This window comes from Salvelinus namaycush, chromosome 29, assembly GCF_016432855.1.
Source record: "Salvelinus namaycush isolate Seneca chromosome 29, SaNama_1.0, whole genome shotgun sequence".
Classification (NCBI taxonomy): domain Eukaryota; kingdom Metazoa; phylum Chordata; class Actinopteri; order Salmoniformes; family Salmonidae; genus Salvelinus; species Salvelinus namaycush.
Window position 1 is genome coordinate 1,038,590 of NC_052335.1, and position 14,207 is coordinate 1,052,796.

Sequence of the window (14,207 nt, forward strand, 5' to 3'; positions counted from 1 at the left end):
ATCTAATTAATTTAGCAAGTACCCGTCAAAAGTTTGGACACACCTACTCATTCCAGGATTTTTCTTTATTTTTACTATTTTCTACATCGTAGAATAATAGTGAAGACATTACAACTATGAAATAACACATATGGAATCAGTTAAGAACAAATTCTTATTTACTCCTTCCTCCCCAATGGGGATTTGAACCCCGGTCTCCCGTGTGCCCCGCATTCTGTAGTACAGACAAGGCCTGCTCTCCCTTAATTTAGGAATTAGGCACTTTCCCATGTTTACTACAGTCTATTGTAGACTGCACAGTAGCCTAATAAACACATTTGTTAATAAAATAATGATAAAAAAATACTCTTTCAAAATGCAGATGTTGATTTAGTTATGGATCCATAACGAATTACTATGGGAATAAATATCACTGATTTACAGAAGTATTGGAACAAAGTTGTCTAATGAAGGCAAACAATTTAGAATCCTCCAATCCTGTAGCCTACTCCCGACCGTCACGTTGTACAGCGCTATAGAAACCCTGAGGGTTTCGTTTTTCATTTTTCTCTGAATAGAAACACCATAATATTAATCAAATGAATTAAGCTACATTTCTTAAAATCAATCCCATATACTATGTTATCACAAAAAAGGTTTGAAATTCTCTGGTAATGCCAATACGGAAAACTATCAAATTCTTCTCAAAGATGCCCTCTGGTGGTCAAACTAGCAATAACTTGCAGTAACAGAAAAAATGGCTGAATTAAATGACGTGCCACAGAATGCTGCGGTGTGCCGCAACTTTTAAAGGAGGAACCACTGTACCTAATCTACACTTAGCCTGTCACGCCCTGGCCTTAGTTATCTTTGTTCTCTTTATTATTTTGGTTAGGACAGGGTGTGACGAGGGTGGTTTGTGTGTTTTTGTCTCGTCTAGGGTGTTTGTACTGTCTAGGTTTTTTTTATAGAGTTATGGGGTTGTGTTCATTATAGGTGTTTATGTAAGTCTATGGTTGCCTAGATTGGTTCTCAATTAGAGGCAGGTGTTTATCGTTGTCTCTGATTGGAAACCATATTTAGGCAGCCATGTTCTTTGGGTATTTTGTGGGTGATTGTCTCCTGTGTCAGTGTTTGTGCCATACGGGACTGTTTCGGTTTGTTCACGATTTTGTGTTCATGTTCAGTTTTCTATATTAAAACATGGACACCTACCACGCTGCGTATTGGTCTGATCCTTGCTACACCTCTTCAGAGGAAGAAGAGGGACACAGCCACACACACAGAGAGAGAGAACGAGAGGTATAGACACCACTCTCTCTCTTCCTTTTCTTAAATTTTCCCCCTGCTTCATTCATCTCCCCACACCACCTGCTCTCTCTTTTTTTCTGCTAACTCTCTGCTTTTCTTTCCCCACAGCGCCCAACTCCCTCTTTCTTGGTGATTGCATTTAGGTAGATAGGCAGTGGTACACAGCTCTGGGGATAAGAGAAGAGAGATGCCCTTGATTTCACCTTCTGTCTCTTTTCTCTCTCTGCCCTCAATCTCTCTCTTTCCTCTATGGTCTTCATCTGTCACTTCCAGTCTTCTCTCAGTTCCAAATATTTCTTCATTCCATCCCTTTCCTGATTGAGCTGGTTCAGCGTCTTTACCTTCCCTTTCTTCCTTCTCTCTATCCACTAATATTCTTCCTTTCACTCTCCTCCTAAATGTGTCGAGTCCCTTCGTTCACCCCTCACTCTCTCCACTGCGCTACAAATCAGTTGTCAGTGCTGGTGCTGGGGTCCCTGGTTCCTCTGTGTATGTCACTCCTCCCATGGCTCTGGGCTCCCTCTGTCAGGCTCACTCTCTGGATGTGTACATCGCTCCCTGACAGCTGACAACACCCATTTTAAGGCACTGGGACTGGGAGGGAGGATATTCTGTATGAGTTAATGTATGGATGTATAATGATGCTGGGTGAGGCTGCAGGTGCAGGTGGATAAAGAGCTCATTTGAATCATGTGGTCACGGTGGACTGAGGTCCCTGAATTACCATACAACTTCAATTAAAACGCAGACTTAGATAGTCACCTATCCCTTTTAATAGTCGGGCATCAGCACACATTTCAGCAAATAAACGGCGGTTTCAAATAAATACCGGGTCTAAATTAATTGTTTACGAAGGTTAGCATGAATTCTTTACAAGCTTTAATGTTTGATTTGTTACATTAATTACTCAAACATTATGGCAATCATTTGTTTTTATTGCCAGTAAGAAACTGTTAGCCATTGGCTGCAAACAGCTGAGAACTGCTAGCTAACTTGCAAACACAAAAACAGTCAGCAATTTCGGGTACAGACCCCCAGAAATCGTCGGATCCCCTTCTAGTGGTGAAAGTAAGAACTGCTGAAAAAATGCGCAGTCAAAGAAGAGAATAATTATTATGTCAAGGACTTTTTTAGAAATAGAGGCATACTAAGATAAAAGAAACGTGTCAAAGTGTGTAAATGATGAACACATTAGAACAGGAAAATAAGAAATAAAAAATTAAATGTTGGAAGTAAATGCTGGAATTAAATAATTAACTATGCTAATAAGCAAAAGCTGTGTGCATTAAGGAAATAGATGTCTGGCTCAAATAGAAACCTGTCTCTAATAAGCGCCTGTTGTGTTCGGCGATTTAAGCAATTGAGAGTGTCGTGTCTGTGACTATCATTAAATGTGAAGACTTGTTATTTTATAAAATGTATTATCTGTGTAATTATTATTATGTGATTAAATGAATCATGTATACTTTAATTAACTAGGAAGTTGGGAAAATGTTTACAAAGTCTCTATTTCCCGAGTCAACTCTTCAGATATTTTCATATCTTATCGATTAGTCATTCTCATTCATGTATTATTATTACCTCATCAGTTCTCATTACTGAACGTCGCAAACCCTTGCATATCTGCACAAACCCTAGCCTAAATCATGAATCAGCGATATAGGAATTGGCTTATTTATTTACCAACTAACTAAATAATCACAGAAATACATAACAAACAAACAGTAGACACTGGTTACTAACACGATGCATTGATAAGTCCCTAGTGGGCTAAACCGGTATGATGGCTTGGTAGACAATAGAAACGGGTGGGGACAGGAAAAGAGCGGGAGAGACAAAATGGATTCACTACACACAATTGATAATTATAGTCATTGAAATGCTAATCCTTTGCACATGAATGGCCGCTCATTCAAGAATAATTGCAATGTATATATTTAAGCCTGTATGTTGTTGTTGTCTTCTCTGTTGGAATCGCCGGTCCATCTGCTGGAGAGTCAGTTCTTCAGAGAGTCTCTGGTTAACTTCCCCAGAAATCATAATATCTTTCGTAGTTGTCGCTTTCGCAGCAGCACTGGATAGTGTCTGTTGTAATGGATACGTCAGGCGTACAGATGGTGTTGCATAGAATAGATGCGCTTGTCGATATTCTCGTACTAGACTTACGTAATTTCCAGCTGCAGACTAGTACTTATACATCTAGGATTTGCACTTATTCTGTAGTGATCGAATCTAGAGTTTAACAATTTCCAGCCGTGTAGCCAAAACTACAGCTGTATGGTCTCAGTGGCCATTTCAACATGTCGCGTCAGCTCCATATTTTCTGGTCTAATGATCTATAGCCATTCCAACGTGGGGACTCTGTCCCGGCGTTCTCTTACTTAATATACATTTTGTAGGAAATGGGTTTTATACTCTGTGGAAGAAAAGGCGGTTCTATGACGCCTAATGTGATGTCTGGGCTCACGGGGGTGTGGCCCTGAGTAGTTAAACTTCATATGAAAACCCATACTCTCATTTAGAAGGTTAACGTCACATTACATCTTTTCACAAATAATTTCATGTTTAATCACATATGTTTCACAATATTTAAATGTAAACTTGACAGCTGGGAAATGTAAACTTTAAGAGATACAGTTGTGTGTTTCCTGTCCTTCAGGAGATCACCAAATGAAACACACTCATCATGACTGTCCCTTAAGTGTCCACAGACCACTCCCACATTCTCAAAAATAGAAATATTGTTTAATTATTCCAACTTTTGATGTCCAAGTGTCTCTCTGTGTTCCACAGTTTACATTCCATTCTCGAACACTACAGAGCGTAGAGGCAGCGTATTTTATGACCGCCCATAAAACAGACAACTTCCCGCTCTCCCCCTCTACGAGAGAGAGCACGCTGTAGAGCGGACCCAATGTAACCTGATCCTTCAGATCGCCGCAAGAAAGTTATGACAAGAGCGATAGTAAAATCTATCTACATATGTTTGGTAGTGAGCAAGTTTACGGTTTCAAAGTTTAATCGCCATGTGCACAGGATACAAGATACAGGATACATGATTGAGTGTTTGAATGAAGAGATTGAGATAAAACTGTGCAGTTTGAGTGCTTTTTGGCAGCCCATTCCAGTCGCTAGCTGCAGCAAACTGTAAAGACAAGCGACCCAGGGATGTGTGTGCTTTGGGGACCTTTAACAGAATGTGACTGGCCGAACGGGTGTTGTATGTGGAGGATGAGGGCTGCAGTAGATATCTCAGATAGAGGGGAGTGAGGCCTAAGAGGGTTTTATGTACAACCATCAACCAGTGGGTCTTGCGACGGGAATACAGAGATGACCAGTTTACAGAGGAGTATAGAGTGCAGTGATGTGTCCTATAAGGAGCATTGGTAGCAAATCTGATGGCCGAATGGTAAATAACATCTAGGTGTTCGAGAGCACCCTTACCTGCCGCTCTATAAATTATGTCTCCATAATCTAGCATGTGTAGGATAATCATCTGAATCAGAGTTAGTTTGGCAGCTGGGATGAAAGAGGAGTGATTACGATAGAGGAAACTAAGTCTAGATTTAACCTTAGCCTGCAGATTTGACATGTGCTTCTAGACGGACAGTGTATCATTTAGCCATACTCCCAAGTACTTGTATGAGGTTACTACCTCAAGCTCTAAACCCTCAGAGGTAGTAATGAGATATGTATGTATGGAGCATAATGTATTTACAGTTTTATTCACGTTTTCAAGTACTGGTGACAAATAATGCATTCTGTTTATTGCATAGATTGTAATGGACACCTATGACGTGTGTAAAATACTTCTTTGAAGGTTGTACTGATTATAATGAGCTAATGCTAAACTATATGCCAGCTATGTGTGGCACCATGTTTGTTGACATTATACAATGCATTCTGCATGTCACGTGAACATCTCAGACCAAAGGTATTATAATGAGGTGAAGGAATGGTTCACTCATCTTTCGGGTAAACTTCATGAAGTGAATGAAAGGAAGTAAATGATCGTAGACGACACATCCCCTTCAACATGCAAACTGCAAATAGACCAAACTTATCTTTTCTCCTCTCATTATATTTGGTTGGCAAAATACAAACTACCCTTGTCGGATTACTTTTGATTTCTATAAAGTATTTTACTCAATTATTTCGATCAATGTTGAGCTCACCCGTGATGTGATGAATTATAAATAGTTATTGCTATTAGCTATTTCATTTTGTGGTTTCTGTCAGCCGATTATCAAAATATGACCGCTTGTGTTGTGTCAATCTTTCCTCAGTTAGCGCTAGGACTAATGTAGCCTACATTTTCCAGTTTGGATGATTGTGTATGCTTTTGCTACTTCTATGAATATCTGAACATTGCATCCAAAAATAAACTGGTCACATTCAGGACATAACTTTGTAAGCTAGCTCAAATGCTGACTGTTGCGTTAATCAAAACTGGACGTTCTAAATAAGCGTTTTAATCACACCATTTTGAGCGTACGCAGCAGGGACCCCTGTAGAATGATCACAACCTTTTGTTGGTACAGTTGAAGTCGGAAGTTTACATACACCTTAGCAAAATACATTTAAACACAGTTTTTCATATCTCCTGAAAAGGAGATATTTATTTTAAGAATGTGAAATGTCAGAATAATAGTAGAGAGAAGGATTTATTTAATCTTTAATTATTTCCATCACATTCCCAGTGGGTCAGAAGTTAACATACACTCAATTAGTATTTGGTAGTATTTGGCCTTTCAATTGTTAAACTTGGGTCAAACGTTTCGGGCAGCCTTCCACAAGCTTCCCACAATAAGTTGGGTGAATTTTGGCCCATTCCTCCTGACAGAGCTGGTGTAACTGCGTTTTTTTCAGTTATGCCCACAAATGTTCTATAGGATCAAGGTCAGGGCTTTGTGATGGCCACTCCAATACTTGACTTTGATGTCCTTAAGCCATTTTGCCACAACTTTGGAAGTATGCTTGGGGTCATTGTCCATTTGGAAGACCCATTTGCGACCAAGCTTTAACTTCGTGACTGATATCTTGAGATGTTGCTTCAATATATCCACATACTTTTCCTCCCTCATGATGCCATCTATTTTGTGAAGTGCACCAGTCCCTCCTGCAGCAAAGCACCCCCACAACATGATGCAGCCACCCCCGTGCTTCACGGTTGGGATGGTGTTCTTCGGCTTGCAAGCGTCCCCCTTTTTCCTCCAAACATAACGGTGGTCATTATGGCCAAACAGTTCTATTTTTGTTTCATCAGACCAGAAGACCATTTCTCCAAAAAGTACAATCTTTGTCCCCATGTACAGTTGCAAACCATAGTCTGGCTTTTTTATGGCGGTTTTGGAGCAGTGGCTTAATCCTTGCTTTCAAGTTATGTTGATATAGGACTCGTTTTACTGTGGATATAGATACTTTTGTACCTGTTTCCTCCAGCATCTTCACAAGGTCCTTTGCTATTGTTCTGGGATTGATTTGCACTTTTCACACAAGTACGTTCATCTCTAGGAGACAGAACGCGTCTCCTTCCTGAGCGGTATGATGACTGCGTGGTCCCATGGTGTTTATACTACCGTAAAATTGTTTGTACAGATGAATGTGGTACCTTCAGGCGTTCGTAAATTGCTCCCAATGATGAACCAGACTTGTGGAGGTCTACAATTATTTTCCGAGGTCTTGGCTGATTTCTTTTGATTTTCCCATGATGTCAAGCAAAGAGGCACTGCGTTTGAAGGTAGGCCTTGAAATACATCCACATGTACACACTGTGTGAATCAGGCCTTCATGGTCAAATTGCTACAAATAAAGCACTTGCTTGGGCCAAAAAACACGAGCAATGGACATTAGACTGGTGGAAATCCAAATTTGAGATTTTTGGTTCAAATCATACAACATTTTATTTGTCACATGCGCCGAATACAACAACCTTACACTGAAATGCTTACTTACTAGCCCTTAACCAACAATGCAGTTTTAAGAAAAATACACGTTAAGTGAAAAATAGATAAGTAAAAAATAAGAAATAAAAGTAACAAATAATTAAAGAGCAGCAGTAAAATAACAGTAGCGAGGCTATTTACAGGGGGTACCGGTACAGACTCAATGTGCGGGGGCACTGGTTAGTCAAGGTAATTTAGGTAATATGTAAATGTAGGTAGAGTTAAAGTGACTATCCATAAATAATTAACAAAGAATAGCAGCAACGTGACTTTGTGAGACGCGGTGTGGGTGAACGGATGATCTCCGTATGTGTATTTCCCACCGTAAAGCATGGAGGAGGTGGTGTTATGGTGTGGGGGTGCTTTGCTGGTGACACTGTCTGTGATTTATTTAGAATGCAAGGCACACTTCACCAGCATGGCTACCACAGCATTCTGCAATGATACACCATCCCATCTGGTTTGGGCTTAGTTGGACTATCATTTGTTTTTCAACAGGACAATGACCCAACACACCTCCAGGCTGTGTAAGGGATATTTTATGAAGAAGGAGAGTGATGGAGTGCTGCATCAGATGACCTGGCTTCCACAATCCCCTGACCTCAACCAAATTGAGATGGTTTGAGGTGAGTTGGACCGCAGAGTGAAGGAAAAGCATCCAACAAGTGCTCAGCATATGTGGGAACTCCTGCAAGACTGTTGGAAAAGTATTCCAAGGGAAGCTGGTTGAGAGAATGCCAAGAGTGTGCAAAGCTGTCATCTAGGCAAAGGGTGGCTATTTGAAGAATCTCAAATACAAAATATATTTTGATTTGTTTAACACTTTTTTGGGTTACTACATGATTCCATATGTGTTATTTCATAGTTTTGATGTCTTCACTATTATTCTACAACGTAGAAAATAGTAAAAAACAAAGTAAAACCCTTGAATGAGTAGGTGTTCTAAAAACCTTTTGACCGGCAGTGTATATAAATACACTCCGGACCCCGACGTTGCTCATCCTAATATTTATATACTTCTTAAATCCATTGTTTTACTTTTAAATGTGTGTGTATTGTTGTGAATTGTTAGATATTACTTCACTGTTTGAGGTAGGAACACAAGAATGTCGCTACACCCGCAATAACATCTGCTAAATATGTGTATGGGACCAATAACATTTTATTTCATGCTGTATGCATCAAAACAGTGTCCTCTCTCTCCCCATGAGCTAGTCATCTTGCATGCTCTTTCTTTCGATAGGTCACCTACTTACAACCACTCCACCTTTCTCCAAAATGCGCGCACACACACATCAGCCCTTCCCACTCTTGTGTTAATGTAAACCTCATCCGCCTCAATGGTTCTATTCCTTTAAGAGACCCCCTTTATCCTCTTCATCCCCCACTCACGTACTCCTCTCAGCCACCTCTCTTTATCTCCTTACCCCCCCTGCCTTGATTTACATCATGACGCCACCTGCACTCACTCTCTCAATCCCCTCTCCTTCCCTTGCTCTGCGGCCTCCTCACTGTCTTTCTCAGGGACTACAGACTCGCACAGACCATTACCCAGAATTCCTGCGGTGGAGAGGGGTGTGTGTGTGTGTGTGTGTGTGTGTGTGTGTGTGTGTGTGTGTGTGTGTGTGTGTGTGTGTGTGTGTGTGTGTGTGTGTGTGTGTGTGTGTGTGTGTGTGTGTGTGTGTGTGTGTGTGTGTGGTGGGGGATGAAAAGTACATCCTACGGGAAACAAATCTTCTAGCCCTTCCCATAACCGTCCATCTCTCTGTCACATCTCTTTCGCTCTTTTTACTACATACACCATTTTTATCTATTTACCACTTCTTCCCCTATTTTGTCATATAGTTACAGAACAAGCTGTGTTAATTGATGTATTGTTGTATCATTACAGTAACTCTGTGATGATTAAATGATCTTGTAATGATTATTGTTTGGAGGCTAATGGCACACACACACACACACACACACACACACAAAGACATGCAAACACAGACACACACTGTTGTGTGGAGTCTAATGGCACATGCTGCAACTCTCTGCAGCTGGAGATCTCGAACTAACCTGCAGACAGTTCAGCCATTTTAACCTTCGCTGTAGTCTGCAGTACAAAGACTTAACACTCCACTGCTTTTACTGCAGAGCTCAGTATTATGCAGTGTCGCCGTGTCTCTGCCCCTCTACCACACCCCGCCCAACCCAACCCAACCCCAAACCAACACTACTCCACCCCAATGGATCTGATCCTTTTCCACTGTCACCCATAGGACCGAACTGGAGCTACAACACAGAAGGCAGGCTTATATTACAAGGAGAGATAAAGCCAGGCTACACTCACCCTTCCAATGTGTGTGTGTTTGTGTGTGATAGCCAACTCAGCCTAGCAGGAGGTCAACAGTGCTTGCTTCGTTGTATTTCGGCAGGTAGCTTAGTGGTTAGAGCGTTGGGCCAGTACCCGGGGAAAAAAATCTGGCATTCTGCCCCTGAGCAAGGCAGTTAACCCACTGTTGCCCGGGCGCCGAAGACGTGGATGTCGATTAAGGCAGCCCACCGCATCTGTCTGATTCAGAGGGGTTGGGTTAAATGCGGAAGACACATTTCAGTTGAAGGCATTCAACTGTACAACTGACTACGGTATGCCCTTTCAAAGTATTTTGTTTCTGTGAGTTTTGTGGTGTTTGTTACACTGGCCGATTTGTTAACTCCTGCACCCTGGTACTGTGGAGTTGCTTGGGGCCTGGATATGAGGAGTGTGTGTGTGTCTGAGTGTTGGTCCTGCCCGTAACCCCTGGAGAGAGTGTATGACAGGGTGAACCCGTAGCAGTCCCAGACAGTGTGGAGTCACAACATGGGGGGAATGGAATTATATCCTCTCTATAGCAGACTGGACTATTAAATCACACGCATCATAACATTTGCACAAATATGTGGAGGAGGGAGCTGAGGGAAGAGGAGAAAAGGGATGAAGACGAGGGGGAGGTGGAAGAATGGAGGAAGAGGAGAAAAGGAGTGTGTATAAAAGGTGTCAGGGGACCTAAGTGGGACACTAATATAACTGAAGTGAATACAAGAATAACTCCAAGGCAACAACTCCACACAAAGCACTGACACATGCCATGCTCAACTATTTAAATTAAGGGACTTTAAGTATTGATCCTGTGAACTAATAAACTGTGGAAGGACCACCAGGTGGCAGGCTGGTCCCACGGATAGTAGCCCAGCCCGGCATGTGAGTAAAGGTGATCAGAGGCAGTTAAGCACAGCTGACGGTACTAATCACCTATTTTCTTCACCCCTACAAATAGAGCAGAGGGAACCGGCAGCGAGAGAGACTGGAGGAAAAAAAAGAGTGATTGATTCTCCAAAGGAGAAGACGAGGACAAACTACCTCTTGGGAATGGCAACCACGCATCTACACCACCACCCGAAAGGAGCACTCCACAAACGGACAGCTAAGGCGGTGACACACCCGTAATTTATGTTATAGTTAAAAGTTACCCACTTTGTGTTCCTTATCCCTGTAAAGAAGAAGATTGGTGTTACCCTTGAGATCATCCTTGATTGTGTGGGAGTGTTTGAGAAGAGAAAATACCTCAATAGAGAACTTTGTTCAATGTAAGAACTTGCTCCCGACTCATTAATTCCACCTTTCTGCTTTAGAGCAACCTAAAAATACTTGGTCCACTCACAAAACATTATTAACTCTTACCCCCCTCCCCCTAGCTTGGGTACCAATGTGTTAACGTACAGAGGCAGCCCAGTCCAGTATAGTGTATATATACAGTGCCTTCAGAAAGTATTCACACCCTTCGACTTTTTCCACATTTTGTTGTGTTACAGCTTGAATTTAAAATGGACTACATTTTTGTCACTGGCCTTCACACAACGTCAAAGTGGAATGATGTAATTTGAAATTGTTACAAATGAATAAAAAAATGAAATGTTTTGAGTCAATAAGTATTCAACCTCTTTTTAATGGCAAGTATGAGTTCAGGAGTAAAATCTTGTTTAACAAGTCACATAAGTTGCATGGACTCACCCTGTGTGCAATAATAGTTTTTAATATGATTTTTGAATGACTACTTCCTTTCTGTACCCCACACATAATTATCTGTAAGGTCTAGCAGTGAAATTCAAACAGATTCAACCACAAAGACAAAACATTTTCCAATGCCTCACTAAGGGCACCCCTTTGAGCATGGTGAAGTTATTAATTACAGTTTGGATGGTGTATCAATACACCCAGTCACTACAAAGATACAGGCGTCTTTCCTAACTCAATTGCCGGAGAGGAAGGAAACCGCTCAGGGATTTCACCATGAGGCCAATGGTGACTAAAACAGTTACAGAGTTTAATGGCTGTGATAGGAGAAAACTGAGGATGGATCAACAACACTAACCTAAATAACAGCGTGAAAAGAAGGAAGCCTGTACAGAATAAAAATATTACAAAACATGCATCCTGTTCGCAACAAGGCATTAAAGTAAAACTGCAAAAAATAGGGCAAAGAAATTCACTTTATTTCCTGAATACAAAACGTTACCACTCTTCATATTTTCAAGAATGGTGGAGGCTGCCTCATGTTATGGGTATGCTTGTCATCGTCAAGGACTAGGTTTTTTTTTAAATAAAAAGAAACAGAACAGAGCTAAGCACAGGCAAAATCCTAGAGGAAAACCTGGTTCAGTCTGCTTTCCAACAAAAGGATCTAAAACACAAGGGCAAATATACACTGGTGTTGCTTACCAAGACGACACTCAATTCCTGAGTGGCCTTGTTACAGTTTTCACTTATATTGGCTTGAAAATCAATGGCAAGACTTAAATGGCTTTCTAGAAATGATCAACAACAGACAGAGCTTGAAGAATTTTTTTGCAAATATTGTACAATCCAGGTGTGTAAAGCTCTCAAACTTACCCAGAAATACTCACAGGTGTAATCACTACCAAATGTGATTGTAACATGTATTGACTCAGGGATGTGAATACTTATGTAAATTAGATATTTTATTTTAGTAATTCATTGTGAATAAATTTGCCAGTGACAAAAACATCTCAATTTAATTCTAAATTCACGCAGTAAAATAACAAAATGTGGAAAAAGTCAAACCAAGGCACTATATCTAGCTACTTCTATCTCTCTAATCCAAGTTGTAAAAACCCCGTTGGCCAATGGGAAATCGATATGGCGCAGAAGCGTGCTATTGGCCTAATACTACACTCCTTCTCTCTAAGTCCCTCTCTCTAAGTCCCTCTCTCTCTCCCCCCCATCTCTCCCTACACTCTCTAGAACTTGTTGTGCCTAACCAGGCCCCTCCATTGACAGACAGACGGGCATCATACGTCTCTTTTTTATAACACCACTATTACATATCTCATTTCCAGGCCATTGTGTGAGGCAGGGCTACAGTAAGTGAATCAGTGGACAGCTGGTTAGACTGGCTATAATCAGAGCTTATTGAGCCTGCGGGAGTGTGTGTGTGTGTGTGGAGGGTTTGGTTTGTACAGTGTGGATCTTTGGAGCTGCAAGGATGAAAAACGACACCGTCTCACTGTGGCCTGTTCCTCTAATAAGGCCATTTACACACACACACACATGACTGGAATGGGTTTATCCTGATGAGGAATAATCAGTGGTGGAAGTGGTAGAGAAAGGAGTGTGTGAGGATAGTGTGTCTGAGTGTGAGTGTACGGTTGCCTGCATGTATGTGTGTTTGTACTTACACTCCTCTTTTAGGTCGTGCTATGTAAAACGTGGCGTGTGTATGGTACTCACGCTCCTCCTCCTTAGGATCGAGCTGAGTGACGCTGATAGAGAGGAGGTCCACGCGCTCCTGCAGGGAGTTGACCCGGAAGGAGAAGGAGTGGGCCTCGTTGAACAGCTCCCCAAAAAGATCCTCTGCGTACTTACCTGTAGAACACACACAGACAGAGAACGGACACTTAATACACACACTTAAGTATAATACAGTAATACAATCAAGCATAATAACAGAATAAACATGCTTACCTAACAGAAAAATGTGAGCAACAACGCGTTTTCTGAGTGTCCGTATTATGAAGGTGTGTATGTGTGCAGACCTTGTGTGTGTGACTCACTGAGGCTGCTGAGCTGTCGAATGACGTTAGCTAGGGACACATTGGTCACACACTCCAGCTCGTTCTTGATGGCCCGCGGCAGCACCGTGTGGCACAGGTGCCTGGGCTCAATACTCCTCTTCACCAACGGCATCCTGGGATACGGCTACCACACCTGGAGGGCGGGAGAGGGGGTGGTTTAAGTTATTACATCCCTGGATACCTCTACCACACCTAAAACTCAATAGTTGAGTTATATTAAACCTTTAATAATGTACAAGTATACAATTACTACTGTACAATTAGAAAAATTACTGTACAATTATGTTGCAATTATGTAGTAATTATGGTACAGACTGCTACACAGCCTGAACTACCCTACACAGAAATAATAGGCTACATTTGTTCCACACAGCCACACAAAGTAGTCCCCCTCTGTAGAGGTATAGTGATCAATTTCCATGGCGGCAGGTACCCTAGCGCAAGTTAAAAGGATTGGGCCAGTAACCAAAAGGTCGCTGGTTCAAATCCCTGAGCTGACTTGGTGCAAAACATTTGTCGATGTGCCCTCGAGCAAGGCATTTAAGCCTAATTGATCGTGTAAGTAGCTCTGGATAAGAGCGTCTGCTAAATTACGAAAATGTAAAAGTAAATTGTAGGACTGTGTTCCAAATTTCCTATAGGCCCAACCCTGGTCAAAAGTAGAGCATTACATATGGAATAGACACAGTATATTTCTCTCAGTCAGCATAGAGTTATCCTCATCATTCTCATCATGGTCGCCAGAGATAATTCACCCCCACACACACAGCCAGGTACACACACACACACACACAACACCAGAGACAATTCAACCCGCCACACACCGCCAGAGACAATTCACCCCCACAACCACAG

The 14,207-nt window shown here is 41.6% G+C and overlaps 1 protein-coding gene across 1 annotated transcript in view; it reads right to left on the reverse strand.

The window, feature by feature from the left end:
* Positions 1 to 13,464, reverse strand: part of wasf1 (WASP family member 1) — a 61,740-nt gene extending 48,276 nt beyond the window's left edge. The window contains exons 1-2 of the mRNA XM_038968729.1: positions 13,332 to 13,464; positions 13,009 to 13,143 (exon numbers count right to left, since the gene is read on the reverse strand). Coding sequence (XP_038824657.1) covers positions 13,009 to 13,143; positions 13,332 to 13,464 — 268 coding nt within the window. The remainder of the gene's footprint in view (positions 1 to 13,008; positions 13,144 to 13,331) is intronic.
* Positions 13,465 to 14,207: the final 743 nt, after the last annotated feature.